The sequence below is a fragment of the Thamnophis sirtalis genome, unplaced genomic scaffold, assembly GCF_051295495.1.
Source record: "Thamnophis sirtalis isolate CommonGarterSnake01/CBP01778 unplaced genomic scaffold, rThaSir2_p1.2 scaffold_4, whole genome shotgun sequence".
Taxonomy (NCBI): Eukaryota; Metazoa; Chordata; class Lepidosauria; order Squamata; family Natricidae; genus Thamnophis; species Thamnophis sirtalis.
This window is the reverse complement of record NW_028261384.1, coordinates 7919330-7940067: the sequence shown is the minus strand read 5'-3', so window position 1 is coordinate 7940067 and position 20738 is coordinate 7919330. Positions and strand designations below refer to the sequence as shown.

Here is a 20738-nt window from a genome sequence, read left to right as displayed (position 1 = left end):
AATAACTAGATATTGTCACTAATGATATGAGAATGAATTTATAGGAAGATGTCAAAGATATTATTGAAAGACAATCCTAATGAAACAATACCCACAGTCACAAACAACTGGACAACAATAATCCAGAATGAGATGAAGGCATTCACTTCAAGAAAATCCTCTATTGAGAAACCATGTTAATACCTACAATACTATTTAATTCTAACTTACACTCTGTTGCCAGTGTCTCCAGGGTGACATCTATGAGTGTCAATATACCTGCAGATACTTATTTTGATTCCTGCCAGGCTTCCTGTCATGTCTGACCTTTCATATTTTTCCAATATTTTAAATTTTAAATGATTGAAGGAAATGAAAGCAATAATGTTCACAATGATTTTGTTTCCTGGAATAGATATGCTGCATAGTGATTTGTTTTTGAGAGAGAGAGAGAGATCTATGGATATGAAATGTCAAACAATGTTGGCTTCTGTTCTCAGAATATATGATATCCACAAATATTTGAGCATGTCAATTGCAATATAATAACTGTCTCAGTTTTTAACAACTTCATTAGGGTTTGGCTTATATAGCATGGAATACTGTTGATGTGGACAGTATTCATTTGGATTTACTTGACTTGAGTACATATAATATAGAAAACAAAACACATAAATTATATAGCCTTTTTCATTGTTTAAAAATAATATGATTTCCACAATAGAGTGCAACGTGAAAGAAGATATGTTGCAGTAATTCTAAGTATTCCAAGATTGTAAGATTTCTCATTCTGTTACTTGTTTGAACCAGGATTGGATACATATTTTTCTTCCTTTTGGAACTCTATGTTGGTGCTATTTCCAAATAATCTTTTGATGAATATGCAAGATTTACATAAATTAATTTTGAAATGTTTTCAAAAAAATATTGATTAGTAAATAAGTTTTCTTTACTATTTTGAGATAGTTGAATAATGTAAGGTCTTTTTTTTCATTTTTACTGGTTCCTTTACTGCCATTTTTTACTTGAAAGAAAATATCCTAGGAGCTTCCTTTTGAATTACTTATAATACATGAAAATAAAAACGTGGCTGTCTGAGGGACCATCTCTTGTCAGTCACATCTATCCCACCCACCAGCAGGAAAGCAAGGAATGTTGTGGGTCCCATCCCCTAGGGAGATAAAACTGGTGGGACCCAGAACAAGGGCTTTCTCCATGGTGGTTCCCTACTCTCTGGAACATCATCCCCCCGCCCAGAAATTAGAATGGCCCCCACTCTGCCACTCTTCCTGAAGGCGCTGAAGACCTGGTTCTTCGGGGGGGGGGCTGGGGAACCCGGAGCGGGGTGGAGCCCATTAAGTGGCTTGTTTGATATATTGTTGCAGGGGGTATGGGAGTTATATTATATGATTTTCTCTTTTATTAGTTATGTTTTTATATGATGTTTTTATATTCTTGTAATCCGCCTTGAGTCACCATGTGCGAATAGGCAGCAATATAAATCTCCTAAATAAATAAATAAAGTGGAAAACAGATTGTCATCTGTTCTGTTTATTTTCAGATTCCTCTGCTCTTTTGGACTTAGAAACCAAGTTGAAGGAAGCACGGAAAACTGCTGGAAGCAATGCACTGTATTATGCAGGGATGTTTCTGTGGCTAATGAACAAGAATGATAAAGCAAAGGAGTATATTGACAAAATGTTGAAAGTATCTAATGGAGCGAAAGAGGTACAATGGATTAGAGTGCTCTTTTACTTTTGATCTTTGCTCCTGGCATATACTTTTTATACAGCTTTTGAATTCTTCTCCAGGATTTATTTCTGAGCTGTGGAATATTGGCAATCTCTAAGACAATCTCTTTTGGCCTTGATGAAAACCTTGAGCTAGCTAGTCCAGAAGTCTTGACTATTCACTCCTTCAATCTTTGTTCCCACTGGATATTGGAAATATTGCCCAAATCCAGGAAATTTTGAAAAGTCATAAATTAGATCTTGGGAACAAAAGAAAGCACAAGTGATGGGCGGATAGAAGCTCTAGATATGGCTTAGCTGAGTAGAAAATACCACAGAGCAATATTTCCCATTTGTTCTTGAAATAATTCTGGAATACATTTCCCCAAATTTGGGTTCTAATGGTTTCCTCAGGCTTCAGAGCTTTATGTTATTTCAATCTGAATGAAAATCATATACGTACGTACGTAAGTACATACATACATATATACATACATACATACATACATACATACATACATACATGAATAAAATATGACCTTAACAGAAACCTGAACTTCAAAGATACAAAGTTACTAACATAAAATATTTATCTCTACTTAACTGAACATACTGAACCAAAACTAATTTCAAAGGCTGGATTCACCAAACAAGCAGAGTTGTACTGTAATTGAATTGTTTGTGGCTCAGTGTACCATGTGAACAGAGATACATTTCCTCCCTTGTTTTAGTGTTGGGAATCATAAATAGAACACAACTCTAGGAATGTGGCAGAAGGATGCTATTTTTTCCTTGGTTAAATTCAACAGCATTTCCAGGCTGGTCAAAATCTGCATGTTAGTGGGAATGGCATTATGATGCACGACTTAATATTGTCATATGTATGTTTGAGGGACATTCATACCCCCTCGTCAAACACCACCAGTCATATTGAAATAAGGGGTTGAAATAAGTAAAACATTATACACATATGTATAAAATAAGACATTTTCATCCTTTAGTGCTGTAGTAATATTTTTATTATTTGTATTTTTATAAGTAACACGTAAATAAGCATGTAATGTACAGAAGACACCCTCTGCTGTTCATGCTGTTCTGTTGCACATGAAATGTTAATGAAATATTTAATCTTCATTAAATTTCTTAGAAGTTCCATCACTTTTTTAAATTGCTGCAGGGGCAGGTTTTGAAAGGATGGATCTATGTTACATCCGATAAACAACATTCTGTTAAGAAATCTATTAAATATTTGGAGGAAGGAATTCAAGACAATACAGATATATTTGGGATGATGGGAAAAGTAAGTTATGGTTTTGTATCTTCAAGTTATTAGGGATGTACCAATATAATGACATTGTCAGTTGAAAAGTCTAATATAGGCTGCATGTTTTTGATTGAGTTTAAAAAACTGAACAGCTAAGTAATATTAACTGGATCCAAGCCTCTCCTGAACCTTAAAAGCTGCTAGGAAGATGATTCATGGTTGTCCCCAGGCCATGGTGTTGGCATCTCTGAAGGGGTGGTTCATCTTGCCTCAAAGGAGCAACTGGTACTCTCTCTTCTCAAATGACCATCAAACCCGACAGTTTTCAATAATTACCAACTAATCTCCAACATTCCCTTTCTGGGGAAGGTTTTCGAGAAAATGGTCAGCCTGCAGCTGATGAAAATCCTGGAAAAAGATTACCTGAATCTATTGCAGTCAGGTTTTAGACCAGGATTTGGTACTGAGAGAGCCTTGGTCATCCTTGTCAAAGACCTGTGGCAGAGCTGGGATATGAGTGGCACATCCATTCTTGTGCTTGATTTCTCAGCAGATTTTAATATCATTGACAATTGTATCTTTCTGAACCAGTTCAGTGGGTTGGAGGTGGGGGCTCTCTTCTCAATCCTGGCTTTATATCCATCTGTTCTTAAGGCTTGTGCAACTAAAACTAGTCCCTCAGTCTCTTTCTTCAATTTTCCTGCTCTTAGCCATTGTCAGATCTTTTTAGTGTCCCTTTTAATTTTTTTTCATGTGCTGGCTATGTAACACTTTATCTTGTCATATCTCTTTTCTATTCTTCATTTTATTATGGTTGGTCACACAATCAAAATGTTTAGATTCATTTTTATCTATTGAGTCCTTTCCATGGACCTGGGATAGGCAGATGTTGATAACAACGCATAATGTAAGCTGTTGGCAGCGGCAGCAGTAGGGTGGCATTTTTAAATTTACTACTTGTTAAAAACTGTTGGTGAGTCATACAGTGCTGCTTCACCGGTTGCATATTGTTAAGCCCCAATAAATTTTATTGCTGAGTTACAAGATCCTAAGTAGCATCTTAATGCATACAAAAATCGTAATTTGTTTGTTTTCAAGAAATAGACGTGATTGAAATAATCATACTGGAATGACACAAATTATTTCATAAATATATAAATATAAATTTATTTATTTAATTGAGTAGTTGGAATGTAGTATTGCAGTCTGACTTTGCTAAAATTGCCATGAGTTCGATTCTGACGGGTTCAAGGTTGACTCAGCCTTCATAGTCCTTTCAAGGGCAGTAAAATGAGGATCCAGATTGTTGAGGGCAGTATGCTGACTCTGTAAACCGTTTAGAGAGGGCTGTAAAAACACAGTAAAGTGGTGTGTAAATCTAAGTGCTGTTACTATTGCTGTTTATTTAAAACATTTATATTGCTGCCCGTCTTAGAACCAACTGGGCAGCTCCCAATCAAATGCCAAATCTATATTGAATTTAGACAATTTAATTATCGAATATAGATGGTTAGGACAACACAAAGTTACTTAAATGTCTTTTACAAATAATGCACTTTTCCCCTCCCCCTTATCCCGCTTCGGGGGAATTTTCTGTCTTTATAGGCCACATATTTCATGGTGCATCAGAATTATCCAGGGGCTCTGGAAATAATTAGCCAGTTAGTGGTCACTTTTCCTTTCTTCGTGCCAGCCCTTGTCACTAAGATGAAACTACATTTAGCAATGCAAGACTGGGAGCAAAGTGTGGAAGAAAGTAAACGGTAGGAGTTTATTACCAAAAAAAGAGAAGATTGAGGGAAATTCCCTCAATTTTAAAATATTTGGTCTGCTTTATGAAGTCGCTTTCCTGTATCTGCTATATACTTATAAAGAATATGTTTCTCTGCTTCAGAAATGCTTTTCTGCTTTTAAATCTTCAAATTGGTTCCTACTGAAATATCTGCCTCCAAAAAGCAGATATTCTACTTTGCTTCATGTCCGTTTATCATACTGAAAAAATCCTCAGACAGAAGCTGCCTTAGTCCAATCAATAGACAGTGATAAGATTCTATTGTTTGGCTTCTATTGCCGCTCCTGTCTCTGTTATGATTGTATGATATTTAATTACATTACATGGGATAGTCTAAAGGTTCTTGCTTAGTTGCCTGTGCAATAAGAACGGAATGGAAAGACAATTTCATACATTTTTCAAGTTAGAGCACAGTTAGGTTCCCATCTAACTTTTAATTAATCCAATGGAGCGAATTTTTCTGTGCTTTAGAGCGCATAGGAGTACAAGCATAGCACTAGTTAACCATTCTATAAATAAACTGTTTTTATTTTAAAGATTGCTAGGTTTTATGTTTCATCTTCCTGATAATCTGAAGAACCATTTTGCCCAGTTATCTAAAGCTCTATCAGCTCTATTTAGCTCTGCAAAAAAATAAATCAATAAACTAATAACCCATTCCAGCATAACTTTTAACCAGATAGAATTAGAATAGATTCACATAGATACAGTAGATGAACTCATAACCACACTTATTCCCCTTCTTTGCTTGGAGGGAAATTTGTCCTCTTTAACACTGTTAATAATATTAGTTACATTGTTTATGTAACCCCACAAAAAGTAGGGTTTACATTTAATATAAACATTTTTACAAATCTAATACTTGAGGGGAAAGGCACAAACTACCACCCAAGAAGAAGGCATGAGGCAATGTCTCAAACATGAACTTGTTTCTAGAGCAACCAAAAAAACTCCTGGCAATGTTATGTGGATTCAGTAGATGCTTTTTCTTTGTTTTTTGAAAATAGAAATTTCTATAGTTTCCCAAAATTATTGAATTTGCCCCATTCTCTGTATATTTTAAAAATGATGCAATCCCTTTCTAATTTATTTTCTTAGTCATTCTTTACTAGAGTATGATCTTGTATCAACCTGTCACTTTTGACTAAAATTAATCTCTTAATATTAATAATTTATTTGGAATTGCTTTCTCATTCCCTGGAAACAATTCTTGTTTTAGAATCTTAAGCAAAGAGCCAAATGATATAGATGGACTCCAATACATGGTGATAAATCATCTTGCTGTCACTGGCAATAAAACCATGGTAAGTATTATATTAGTAATGTAAGACGGGGCTCTGATTTCGTAGTTCCTTTAGTTCGATCAGCATCATACTCTTTACCCACAGTCAAGTTTGCTATGTTTTGCACTGTTAACAACTTGGAAATATACTTTACTACCTAGATAGAAACCTGTCATAAATAGTTTGCAATATATCTAAGAATGTAGGGAATGGGACAACTTGCTATGTTCAATTCACCGCAGCTAACTCAGCAGAGACAACTTGCCGGAGGACAACTTGCTGCAGGACAATTTAAAAATTCAACTTAATTATTGAAAATAAAATATGATTCTATTCCACCAATAGAATAAATATTATTTAATATTAGTGTAGCTCTTGTCCGCAGCAAGTTGTCCCATGGAGAATTGGCTGCGGCAAGTTGGCTGTGGTGAATTGTCATAGACCCTTCAGAATGTATCCTTTGGTATCTGAACTTCATTAATAAAAACAAATTTCTGATCCATAGAAAGGAACATGTGAATATCACTGTAGTATAGTATTTAGGACTTAATGTTAGGAAATTGGACTAGAAGATCTGGTGTTCAAGTCTACACGGCCTTGGAAACTCACAAAATGATTTGAAACTAATCATTGTCACTCATGATGAATATATATCTTAGATCTATGCATGTGATTAAACTGGAGGAAGGCATATTATCTTGAGATTTTAGAAGAGATATAAATACAATTAAATAAATAAAGGTTACAATCATAGATAGTGATCTTGGTCATGAGAGTTTTCCTATGTCATTCAATGTAACAAATAATCTGTGTCTGGTCATAAAATAATATTGATATTTTGAATGTAGGCATTGCATCTGTTTAGAGAATATATTGTTGCTTTGGACATGAAAGAGCCTCAAAGACCAGAATTTCACTTTCAAAAAATGCTGGTGATCACTAGACTGGTAAAACTCTATTCCTCTTAATATTTAGTTTTTCATATCTTCCTAAATTTAATTTGTTCTGTTTCTCACCTTGTTTCTAATGAAAATATTAGTGATGCAAAGAAAAATCTGAGTTACAACTACTTTATGCATTAAATATGTTCTAAAAAAGATAGCTCATAATCCTTGCTTCTATTTATAAACTGTGTGCATGTGTGTGTTTGTGTGTGTGTGGACTAACTTTCTTGGAACTCATGTTTAGTCTGGGAAGAATCAAGATATCCTTCAGGAAGTGTATGACTTCAATAAAACCGCTTGTAGTAAGCTCATATCTAGCGATGCACGTTTTGCAAATGAATTAGGATATCAGCTAATCCTTCAAGGAAAGTGGAAAGATGCTTCTATGTGGTACAGAAAAGCCATAGATTTGGATGAAAATACCGTAGATTCATTGACAGGTGGGCTACTACTATATAGCTATTTGCCCTTCACATTTGAACCATATATATAATGCCATCCCTGGGGCATATTTTAAGAAGTAGTACTGAACATTTGGATATGACTCATATTTCTTTAGCTGTTGTTTGGAGCAGAGAAAGCTGAGACATATTAGAGAGTGTGAAACTGCTGTTCATACACAGAAATGCTGGATATTCCAGGATAGTGAAAGACAGATTCATTCAAAGAGCAAAATTAGAAGATTTCCAGAGAGAAATGAAGCTGCTTGGTATCCTTTGGTTGAAAGGGGGGGGGGGGGGAATCAGCAGATGAAAGAGCAACTGTCAAGTCTTTGTCTAAAGATAGCTGAGCCAAAAAAAAACTTATGGAGAAAGGGAACAAACAGCCCCAAACCTGTTTAATAAATTCACTATAAATAATAACTTGCATAATTTCATTTGTAAATATTTTGTTAATAAAAGTGGTTACTCTACCATTTTATTTGTATGGATAGTTTATTGCCATCCTGAATATAGATCCAAAGAGAGAAGAGATTGCAATTAAATTGAAATATGATGATAAGCAACTTCCACAGCTTCTCTCTTACAATGTCTTTGCATTAACAGTGTGATCAATTGCTTATCTGCTTTTTACAGTAACAAGTCCGTGACAGTTATTAAAAGTATATTTTATCACATATGTTCATTACAGGAATTATATGGTGCCAAGTTCTCGGAGGAAAGCTAGAAGAAGCTGAACAACAGTTAGAGTTCCTGAAAGAAGTTCAACAATCAATTGGAAAATCTTCAGTCAGAATACTCTTTATTTTCTTTGATTACTTATTTTACTTGTTTTCTTGGTAGGATCCCCATTAGTCACTCCTAGATTCACTTCCATTTGACACCAGACTGAAAAAATGATCCTGAGAACAATTGGATGCCAATTAGTAATGGCTGGGTGATGCTACAGGATGCTTTCATCATTACCAAGGAATCTGTTGTAGAGACTATGAAACAGCAATTAGTGCCCCTTCATGCACATAAATGATCCAAGTCCCAGGTTAGAGGATTCACACTAGGCTTAAATCGCCTAATTTGATCTTGTAAATTCCGAAGACATAGGCTGTGAGATGAGTCTTCTTTTTTAAAGCTACTGGACCCTTTATCAACTCCCTCTTAATCCAGACCATCTCTCCATGTGGAAGGTAGCAGCTCCTGCTTATGTGGTGATGTTTCAGCTTTTTCCATGCGTCTAAAATCTTACATGGAAAAGATCACATGTACAGTTACAGAATAGTTCCATGTAACTCCATGTTATTGGTAAAATATCTGCTTGCCATGGCAGTTTAGGCTGCTGAAATGGGTTATGATGAAATGGAGTACTGGAATGCCTTAAACGGCAGTGCCCAAAATGGTCTGATTACTACCAATGCCTATTCTGATTTTTTCATTGGAAATTGTGCATATTTTCTCTCTGATCATCTCTTTGCAACCTCTGGAGACACTCTTCAAAGAAACCAGGGCTACTTCAGTGTGTCTCAAGAATCAATTGGCCTTGTTGGTATTTAGTTTAAGGATTATGATTAAAATTGGCTATTTAATGTATTTATTCATTAGAGTAAATTCTACATCAAAAATACATGGAATTGCTTAGTACAGGTAGCCCTCAACTTTCAACAGTTCATTTAGTGATCATTTGAAATTACCAACAGCACTGGAAAAAGTGACATGACTGTTTTTCACAGTTACAGCCTTTGCAGCATGCCCATGATCATGTGATCAAAATTCAGATGCTTGATAAGTGATTCATATTTATGACAGTTGCAGTCTCCCAGGGGTCATATGATCCCCTTTTGTGATCTTCTGACGAGCAAAGACAATAGGGAATCCAGATTAATTTAACAACCAGGTTACTAACTTAATAACTGCCATGATTCACTTAACAACTGTGGAAAGAAAGGTCATAAAATGAGGCAAAACTCAATTTAAAAATTATCACTTAACGTACATTTTGGGCTCAATTGTAGTCATAAGGTGAGGACTACCTGTATTCACATGCAACATTCAACGTCCAACCAGCTAGAGAAAGATAAGTAGAATTAACACATGAAAGAGAAGGAAACAAATAATCCCGCACTCCTCCCTATTTACACTCTAGTTCATGTACAATTTGCACTGAATTTCACGGATATTAAATTCATTTTAAAATATTCTCTCTCTTCCAGGTTCTAGCTTATCTGCAGGCAGTTATTGCTTCAAGGAAAAATAAGACTGAACAGATTGCTTGTGCCTTTCTCAACGAAGCTGCAGAACTTCATTTTTCTGCTTTGCATGGTCTTTCTTTGAGTATTGAATATTATGAAAAGCTCAACCCCATGTTTTTGATTGAAATTGTAAAAGAATATTTGACCTTTTGTCCCAAACAGGTAGAAAACTGCCTTTCTTACTTGTCCTTTCCTAAGCAGAACATTCTCAATTTCCTAAACAGTATATTCTCAATTACAGTAGTATTCAATTTACAACAGTTCATTTAGGACTGCTCAAAAGTTACAACATCACTGAAAAAAGTGACATGACTATTTTTTACACTTACAATCATGGTAGCATCCTCATGATCCAAATTCGGATGCTTGGCAACTGGCTCATATTTCTGATGGTTGCAGTGTCCCAGGGTAACGTGATCCCCTTTTGCGACCTTCTGACCGGCAAACTCAATGGAGAAGCCAGATTCACTTAACAACCATTTTACTAACTCAACAATTGCAATGATTCATTTAATAATTGTGGCAAGAAAGGTCGCAAAATGGGGCAAAACTCACTTAAATGTCTCAGCAACATAAATTTTGGGCTCAATTGTAATTGTAAGTCAAGGACTACCTGTACCGGCACTAAGATCTAATGAGAAAACTCTGGGTCCCATATGTCAAATAGTTTCTCAAAAATGAATGAAGGTTTAGAACATAACTGGAGACCATGCCAAAGGTAGTCCTTCTTATGACCACTTGTTTAGGAGTCAAATTCACAGTGGCACTGAATAAGCAAGGCTTAGTCTGGTCTGCAAAGTTGTGGCTATTGCATCATCCTCGCAGTCATGTGATTGTGATTTCTAATATTGCTTGCCACACAAGCAAAATCATTGAGGAAGCTGGCAAGAATTTGAAGCCATTCCCCCTGCTTTGCTGCTTGCCTACTTTGCACTGCTTTGTTAATGCCAACCTGCAGCACACCTGGGACTCCGTCCCCAACCTGCTCAACAAGTTCTCAGGTTACAATAGTAATAGGAACTACATAATTTCTTTACAACTGTATTGATTAGAGATGGAAGTTCCAGTCTTGATTGCCGTCATAACCAAAAACTAGCTCAGTGGTTTTTTTGTTGTTGTTGTTTTTGGCCTTGGCAACTGTAAGATGGTTGGCAAGCACAAACCTTGAATAAAATGCTTTTAAGTTCTTTAAAATTGTAGATCTAGTTTGTCACTCAACATAATACAATAATGTTTTTTACTCTAGAAGATATCATCTTTGTCTTAATTCCTGTAAATAGTACTGTACTCTTATCAGTTATAAAGCCTATCCACATACTTTTGGGAATAGCCAACAAATACATTATTTCCCCTTATATGTTACAGTTCTGGAAATTTGTATTTTCACTTTTTACCCTTTTAGCCTCGATTACCTGGCCAAGTTTTATCTCCCCTTCTAAAGCAAGTGACAATAATTTTGAATCCACTCGTAAAATCAGCTCCTGGGATAATAGAGCCTCTTTTCCTCATGGCTCAAGTTAAATATTTATCAGGTAAGTTTTGATCTAATGGCTTACCCAAATAAAAATAATATTCACAGATTTTACATTATAATTTTTTTATGTTGGTTATTTTGATAAATTCAATGTAGTTTAGTCACTAAAAAGTTTGAAGGAGCTTGTTTTCTTTTCCCACTTTTTATGATTAGTTGATCCTGAATTTTTTCTGTCTTCATGCTTTCAACAAATTTTAAAATAGGTTATTTCCAACATATACATCTATGGCCCCAAGACTTTCAGGTTTCCCATAATGAACTTTGCATCTGATCCTATGTGCCCTAGTGTCTCACAATTTAGCTATTTTCAGACATGTCCTTAGATTATGGGAACTGAAGTTGGAGTTATCTAAAAAATAGCACTGGAAAATATTGGTATATATATTAAATAGAAGTGAGATCAGGCATTTGTGTAGTAATGCCTGCTATTGAGATAATTCCTATAGTTCAAATATATTTTATAAACAGAGCTACATTTTCAATAAACCTTTTAAGGCCCTAGCTTAATTTTGCCTTCCAAATTAGGAATAAATCTTACAATTGTAGACAAGGTTATGCACAGGTGGCAAATATCTGTAGCCTGGGTGGAGGATGAAGTCGTTCCACAAGCTCAGAGAATGGGCGTTGGTTACTCATCTGATACGCCCCTTCTCCAAATGGTAGAGACATCATCCAGACATGGGTATTCCAGCCAGTGTCCAATAGGACTGAGTCTACCAAATTGACAAGTCCCACTCTCTGTGCTAGCCTCTCTAGCTTAGATGAAGAAAGAATAAAGTTAGACTGCTGTGTCAACTTGAGATAAAATATGTGATCTCTCCTTGTCAAGGCAAAAAACAAAGATTAGTCCGAACAAAACTCCCAGGGTGGGCCTGGATGATGTCGCCACCATTTGGAGAAAGGGCGTATCAGGTGAGTAACCAACGCCCATTCTCCCAGTAGGTAGAGATCTCATCCAGGCATGGGACATACCAAAGCCTAATCTATCCCATGGGAGGGAACAGAGTGAGGACTTAAGAATCTTGTTGGGCCACCACCCGCTGCAATACTCTCTGGCTGAAGGCTGCATCTTCCAGTGCATATCTATCTAGCCTGTAGTGGTGGATGAATGGTGATGGGATCCATGTGGCCGCTCTGCACATCTCCAAGAGAGCCTGAGATGACCAGGCAGCTGAAGTGGCAGCGCTGTGTGTGGAGTGTGCCGTGATTTGTTGTGGAACCGGAATAAATAGAGCGATGTAGGTCTCTGGAAATGGCTGCACGAACCCAATGTCCAATATCTGTAGAAGAAGTCTTGGACCTCTTCTTACCTCCAGGTTGGAAACGTACAAAGAGGGCCTCTGAATGTCGGAATTCTGCAGTGTGTTTGATGTATACACGCAAGGCCTGACGCACATCGAAGCAGTGCCATTTGCGTTCTAGACAATGTAATGGTTTGGGACAAAAGTCAGGAAGCATCAATTATTGTGCTCTATGAAATACTGTTTACCTTAGATATGAAAGTAGGATCCAGGCGGAGGACAACTCTGTCAGGATGAAATATGCATAAGTCCTGTCTGGTAGACAATGCTGCTAGTTCAGAGACCTGCCTGGCTGTAGTGACTGCAACAAGAAACACAATCTTTATTGTTAGATAGTACAAAGATGCCGAATGTAGAGGTTCAAACGGAGGCCCTGTCAAGGCATCCAAGACCTTGGCAATGTCCCAAGAAGGAAACTTATGTATAGGAGGAGGCATGAGATTGGTAGTGCCTCTAAGAAATCAATGAATAAGAGGCTGATGTGAGAGTGGCCTGGAAGCCTCAATGGACAGAACTAAGGACAATGCTGCCTCTTGACGACGTAGCGCATTTGAGTACAGTCCCTTGTCAAGTTCCAGCTGAAGGAACTGAAGAACATTAGGTATGGAGGCCTGCAAAGGTGAAATTCGTTGTAGCTGACACCAGGACGAGAATTGAATCCAAGTGGCATCATAAATGCTATTAGTGGATGCACGTCTGGCAGCCTGGATTGTTCGTATAACCTCACGTGATAGATTAGCTGCTGTCAAGGCCTCCTGCTTAATCTCCAAGCGGTGAGACAAAGCCAGGCTAGATTGGGGTGACGGAGGGAGCCTTGTAGAGGAAGAGAGTGGAATTGAGGAAGGTGCCACTGAGGGCCCACTGACAGATTAATCAAGTCCGTGAACCAAGGCCTGTGAGGCCAGTGGGGTGCTATAAGAATCAGATCTGCTTCCTCAATCAGCATCTTTTGGATGACGTGCTGAATCAATGGAATTGGAGGGAACGCATAAAGAAAATCTTGAGGCCAGCTGCACCTGAGAGCGTCGGTTCCCTCTGCCCCTATAGTCGCATAGCGCATGAAGTACCTGGGGAGTTTATGGTTGTTCTGCATCTCAAACATCCAGAATTGGGAGACCATACCTCTCTGAGTTGTCAGAAGATCCTGTGATGCAGGCTTCACTCCGCCGGGTTGATGTTCATGCGGCTGAGACTGTCCGCTTGCCGATTGTGAATGCCCGAGATATGTTCTGAGTGAAGGGATAGTAGATGTCCCTCCACCCATGCCAGTGACTGGAATGATTAAGTCATTAGAGTCTTTGACCGCATTCCCCCTTGCCTGTTTATATGCGCCTTGGTGGTAGTATTGTCCATGAGGATAAGTACATGTGCATTGGTGACTATGTCCCTGAAATGGAGTAGCGCGAGATACATTGCCCACAGCTCTAACTAGTTTATACTATTCTTTAGATCAGATTGGGACCAGAGCCCCGGAGCTACTTGATCTTGAATGTGAGCACCCCAGCCCAAGAGACTTGTGTCGGTGGCGAGAACTACAAATTGGGGATCCCTGAACAGAATGCCCTGAGACAATGCTGGAAACAGCCACCATTGCAGAGATGTTCTTACCTCTGGAGTGAGATGTACCAGAATTGTCGAACAGCTGCTGTCGGACCGCTGATAGAGAAGCAGAAACTACTGCAGATGACGACTGTGGAAGTGAGCCCATGGCACAATGTGGAAGCTCGATACCATCTTCCTTAGTAGCTGCGATAATTGGAGTAGCAGGATCTTGTGTTGCCGCCAGGTGGCTGAGATTAATTTGCATATGTTCACTCTTCGCTCTGGAGAGAGGAAGACCCTCCCTATGCTGGTATCTATCACTGCCCTAGATGTAGGAGGCGAGTGGCAGGGGTTAAATGACTCTTTTTGGCATTGACCAGGAACCCATGGTCCTGGAGGACTTGAGGAGTGGTCTGAATGTCGCTGTGGGCCTGGTGTGATGACCTGGACAGCAACAAGATGTTGTTCAGGTAACAGAGAATGCGAATAGGCAGAGAGTGAAGATGTGCTGCAATCACAGGTAGGACCTTTGTGAAGACCCTTGGAGCCGATGAGAGGCCGAATGGGAAAGTCCGATATTGGAAATGCAGTCCGGCATAGGAAAACTGGAGAAACTGCCTGTGGTCCTGCAAAATGAGGATGTGGAGGTATGCTTCCGTGAGATCACAGAAGAGAGGAGATCGTTTGGACGAACACTCTCCAATATGGATTGCAGGGAATTCATCTTGAACCTCTGGTAAACTACAAATTTGTTTAGAAATTTGAGGTCAAGAATTGCTCTTCATTCCCCCGAAGACTTTGGCACTATGAACAGACGGGAGTAAAACCCTTGTCCCTGTTGGTTGGGAGGCACCTCCTCTACGGCCTGAATCTGAAGGAGATGCTAGATAGCTGTTTCCACCAACCATCTTTTAATGGTGTCCCTGAAGACTAGACACATGACTAGAAGTACTGCAGGGGGTGGGGGTGAAGAGAAACTCTAGAGCCAATCCCAATCTGATTATGCATCAAATCCACACTTCGTTGGTGATGAGATCCCAACGATCGGCAAAGGCCGCCAAGCGACCTCCAATGGGAAGGAAACTCACAGAGTCACTTCTGCTTTCTGAATGGGTGGTTGGAACTTCCTTTGTAAGACTTCCTGTAGGAGAAACGTTGATTGCTCTTGCCAGATCTATCGTAAGAAGCTTATCCCTGTCTAGGGGATGCCTGACATTGCCGACGGGAGTAATTGAAACCCCTGCCCAGGTTCCGAAAGGGCTACCTGCGGAAGAAAGAAGATTTGTTATCAGTTTTTCGAATAGCAGAAGGCAGAACCTTTCTTTTATCTTTGGACTCGATAAGAGGTTCAAGTGGAGGCCCAAAAAGGCAGTCAGCAGAAAAAGGTGAAGATGCAAGCCTCCACTTTGCTCTGGCTTCCACCTGCCATTATTTGAGCCATAAGAGCCTTCGAATGGACACTGAAGAAGCTATGGCCTTGGAGGCGAAACGTGCTGCATCCAAAGAGGCATCCGCAGAATATTCCATCGCGGCCTTAAGCTTGTTTAGATCCTTGTGGGATCTTGTGTCAGCAGGAGGAAGCCTCTCTTGAAGTTGCTTCAGCCAATGCAAAGCTGCCCTGTTAAAGAAAGAAGCAGAAGAAGCAGCCAGCACCGCCCATTGAACAAGGTCTGATCAAACCTTTTGTTCTCCGGCCGGAGGGCATCTTCAGGCAGCATTGGGAGCAGACAGTGCCACTACTGGAGGGTCGATGGAAGGTACCTCCAGCAACTTAGACAACTCGGGACTCATGTTGTAAAGTTGTTTCTCCAAGGCTGAAGGAAGAGGCCCAGACCCTGGCGTAGCCCATTGATTCTGGACTATCTCCAGAAAAAGCTTAGCTGAAGGAGCCACATCCTTTTCTACCATAGGTGTAGAAAAAAGAGGATCGGCTGTGTCAGTTTTGTCCTGCTCCGTCGTGGCAGATGGCTTGGCTGCAAGAATGCCAGATACCTTCTTCGCCTTAAAAAGAAGGGAGCGAAATAACACCGGTTTAAGCAGTCCTACCAAGGAGAAAGGGGCAGAGCCTCATCATCAGAGAGGTCAGAATCCCTGGAAACCGTATTCCTCAACTTCTGAAATGGAGGCCTGAGAGAGAGAATCAGTAGGTACCCCCTGTGCGCTGGAAGGTTTTGCCTTCTTGGAGGATTGAGGCACTTTGGAGATAGAAGCCCCATCAGCATGATGCTGAAGGCCAGCAGCAATGCCTCTCTATATGGCAGCTGTTATAATATCTGCCATGTCAGGAGGATAGCAGGGAAACTTCCTTGGACTAGGTGAACCAACATCTGGGTCAGGGGTTAAACTCCTTTCCCCTTCAGAACCATCCTCCTCAGGGCCAACCCCATCCTCAGGCTGTAAAAGAGATGCAGGAGGGGAATGTTCCCCATCTGTGCCAGTGGACAGTTCTTCAGGAGGACTCTGAGGCCTGGGTGCAGGAATCAATCTAGCCTGAACAGGCCTCTCACAATGATGTGACTTGGCCTTGGCTTTATGAGATCCTGAGGTCAGAGGATCTCCTTGCCCTTTGGAGGGAACCTTCTCCTGAGCCAGAACTTTGGTGGGCTTGGGGGTAACATCTCTTACAGAATCTGCCCTTTTCCTGGATGCTGACTCCCCAGACCCCGTAGGTGCTATAGAGGAAGGAGGGGAATCCCAAGTGGGATCAGCAAGTACAGTATTTGAGGCAAAGGAAGCCATTCTCATGACCGCGCGGTGCTGTCAAAATGGTGGATGGATCTTTTTGATGCTTCAAAATGGCCACCGGAACTTCTTCCTGCTGAAAATCTCAGAGATGGCCGCCTGGAATCTTTGAGTCCTCTGAGGGACTGGAAAGGCGAACCAGCAATGCCGGCTACTTCGCCATGGCCTCCTGGTCGTTTTGAGGCTACAAATTGCTAACGTGACAAACCAGCAGCCCTAGCCCCGAGAAGGGAAGCCGTGGCTCCAATAGCGATTCTGGCGCAACTTGGCGGCAACGAGGCAGCGGCGGCTAGTGGCTGCAGATGGAGGCTGATGATAGGCAATCTTTCCGCTAATAGTCCAGAAGCCGAAACGATCCAGGGAGGTGACGAACTGCAATGAAACGCCCGTGGAACAAAGCGAGGCACAAAAGTGGTAAGGAACTGCCGAGGGAGGAATCCGTGGGCAGAATCCTCCCAGAAAGCTGCTAGGGCCAGGAAATAAATCTCGCCCTACAAACCTCCACACCAAACAGTAAATTTAACAATTTAGAATTTAGGATAGCCAATATATTGAATTAAAATGAATTTATCAATTTAACCACTTGCAAGAAACAAAATTGTCAGAGAGATCACCAGACACAGCCAGTCCAATGGAACGGACTGAGTCTAAGCTGGAGAGGTTAGCACGGAGGGCGGGACTTGTCAATTTGATAGACCCAGTCCTATACTGGCTGGAATACCCATGTCTGGATGATGTCTCCACCTACTGGGAGAATGAACCTCCATCCTCAGACAAGGATATATTTTGAGAATACAATGCTGGTTGTAAGAAATTGATTATATTATCCTGAAACTATTGTCTCCTCTTTAGTTTAACTGTTTTATTTGGACAGGAAATAAAAAGTGAGCGAGATTTGTTGGCCTAATTGTTAACAGTAAAATGTTAACAGTAGCCACTGTTGTAGAGTATAAGTATACAGTAACCAGTACACTAATCTAAAGCTGATTTTTTTCCACTTCAAATTGGAAATTCAAAATTATCAGTTTTTAATGGTAAAAAATACAATGCATGGTTTAAATTAATACTGTTATTTATTTCAATGCTTAAAAAACCAATATTATTACTTCCTTGTAATATAACCAATAAGATGCGTAGGTTCGATTTAGCAAACCACTTTGTGAGTTCAAAACAGTCAGAACTCTAAGAATAAGAAGCAGATGATATAGAACAGCTGTTTTGCAGGAGAACTTGAAACTGCCCAGGGTACACTGCAACGTTGTCTAGAACTGGACCCAACTTTAACAGATGCCAATCTTCTCATGGCCCAGATTCACCTTTCCCAAGGAAACATCAAAGAATGTACCCATTCACTTGAAATAGGGGTTAGTTACAATTTTCAGGTGAGTCTGAACCACAAGAAAATAATTTAAATATGTGTGAAAACTGACTCTTTTATGCTATACTGCCTATTGATCTATTTAAGAATTTTAAAAAAATTCAAAATAATTTTATTTTGAAACTTTCACACATTCAAAGAAAAGGACAGGAAATTAGTAAAAAGTTTGTTTCTCCAGTGTAAACTAATATTGCCATTTTAATCATTTCATGTTTATGGAGAACCCTGACATACGTTTGTTTGTTTGTTTGTTTCTTTATTAATTAATATAGCTGCCCAACTCACATATAGGTAAGAAATTATATAATAAAAACCCATTAGACGAAAAACAACCCATTCTCCAAAGTTGGTAGAAATAGCAGCCATGCATGGATTAACTCATCCAGTAACCAATAGGACTGAGTCTACTGATTTGATGTCATAGCCCCTGAGGAGAGTCCTCCCGCTTTTTTGAGACTCAGTTCGATTGGGACTGGCTGTGCTAATTGCTCTCTCCTCAACTTAATACTTAGAATTGCTGAATTGACTATCTAAAACAGTATTAATTGGCTCATCTAAAAATTTCAATAGGGAAAAACTCTAAATTACCTGGTAGAAGGCAGGATCGTCGAAATCAGTTCCTCCAGGAGCCAGGGCTTTCGGATAGCCGCAGCTTCCGCTGTGAAGTGCAGCCAAGAGAGTTTTTTTTCCTTTCGAGGCTTTTAGCCTCCCGACTCTCTTCTGCGGCTTGAAGAGGCTTTTTCATCTTCTGCGCTGCTCGGCATTGGCCGTTGGAGGCCATGCTTAGCCCTCGGGTTCTTGCCGGCTCTCCCTCGTTGCACGCCGACGCCACCGCCAAAGAACTGCCACCACCACAAAATGCCACCGCAGCCGCTAAACAACAACAACGACAGCCTCCATTCAGGGCCCTCATCGCCCTACTTGTATCCACGGCCTATTCAGCCTCGTGGTGCCTGGCCCATAGGCTTTTTAGCCTCAGTGGCCATTTTGTTTTGGTGCAAAGATCCCCGGTGGCCATTTTGAATCTCCTCACCAGATCAGCAAGTTTGTGAGTGTTTTTAAATTGTTTGTAGTAGTTGTCTGTTGTTTTTCCCCCCTGTTTGTATTCCCCCCCCCCCGTTTTGGTTTGTGAGCCTCCCTGAGTCCCTCCGGGAATAGGGCGGCATAGAAATGCAAATAAATCAAATCAAGAGGCAGAATTGACTGCCTGGAGGATCTCCCGATCAGGGGATAAAACGTACTGAGCATCTGAGGTAAGAAGCAGACTCAGAATTAATGCAACTGATTTATTACACAACTAAGCAACAAGAACGTTTTGTGATCTGAAAGCTCTTTTATACTCCCAGCTGTCAGAGCGTTAAGGAATGACAACCCTCTAATTTCCCGCCTCAATGCTAACACGACGAGTCCAATCACATCGCAGCACGCTTGATTGACAGGCTTGACTGGGACACGCAGGGACGTAACGGGACATCTAGCAGCCTTCGTGGATCGTTGGGGACGACATCAGATTCGGCCTATTCTTGGACCTGCGCTCTAGCCCTCTGAACCACTTTGTCACGTGTCTGATCTCCAGGAATCCTCACAAGAGGCTCCTTGTGGAACAAACTATCCTTCCTCTGCTCCACATTTGGGCATTTCAACCTGTGCCTCCAGGCCAGGTGGGACTGGGTTTTTACTCTCGTCTCTTTATCGTGCCAAAGCGTTGATTCAAAAAATGCACTCTCTCCTGCCCATTCTGGAGAGTGTGCGCAAAAATGATCTCCTCACCTCAGTGGACCTCACAGAGGCCTATCTTCATGTGCCCATTCACAAACAACACATGGTTCCTGAGGTTTGTTTATGTCCTCAGCCCGAAGGGTGTTCAACAAACTGCTTACTGTCGTAGCAGCCCACCTACGAGCCAGACCTATACGGATATTGTTCTACCTGGAAGACATCCTTTTGTTGTCCAGGTCGCACAGTCAGGCTCTCCGGGATCTCTAGGCCACTATGCGGGTGCTGCGGGAACAGGGTTTCTCCATAAACCGGGAGAAGAGCCACCTTGTTCCCATCCCCCGGCTGATCCACCTGGAAGCCCTCATAGATTCCTCTCTGGGGAAGGTCTTCCTGTCTCTGGAGCGTCAAGTCAGCCTCAGGGACTTAGCCAACGAGGTGAGCAGGAAACATCTAGTTCAACTGTCCCAACTGTTGGGGAAAATGGTCTCATGCTTCTCCAACGTCCCGTGGGCACGGCTTCACAGCCGTTGCCTCCAGTGGTTTCTATTGCGGTACCAGACCAACAGCAGCTGTTCCCTAGTGAAAGTCAGGCTGACGCCAGACGTGATCCAATCTCTGAACTGGTGGGTCTCCCCGGCCATCTTTCAGAGATCACTCTTCAAGGAACCTCCACGACTCGTAGTCACGACAGACGTGTCACGGGATGGGGTGCTTACCTGGAGGATCAGGTGGCTCAAGGACTCTGGTCGGACGTTGACCTTACTTGTATGAATTGGCTGGAGTTGAGCGCTATTCATCTGGTCCTCCTCCACTTCCAATCATCGATTCGCAACTCCCACGTGCTGAT

General features: G+C 40.6%; 1 protein-coding gene across 1 annotated transcript in view; it reads left to right on the top strand.

Moving 5' to 3' along the window:
- Positions 1–3354: 3354 nt before the first annotated feature.
- Positions 3355–20738, top strand: part of TTC21A (tetratricopeptide repeat domain 21A) — a 46556-nt gene continuing 29172 nt past the window's right edge. The window contains exons 1-9 of the mRNA XM_087712236.1: positions 3355–3579; positions 4579–4736; positions 5985–6069; positions 6897–6995; positions 7237–7432; positions 8124–8221; positions 9637–9837; positions 11078–11207; positions 18019–18176. Of these exons, the coding sequence (XP_087568362.1) occupies positions 3355–3579; positions 4579–4736; positions 5985–6069; positions 6897–6995; positions 7237–7432; positions 8124–8221; positions 9637–9837; positions 11078–11207; positions 18019–18176 (1350 nt within the window). The remainder of the gene's footprint in view (positions 3580–4578; positions 4737–5984; positions 6070–6896; positions 6996–7236; positions 7433–8123; positions 8222–9636; positions 9838–11077; positions 11208–18018; positions 18177–20738) is intronic.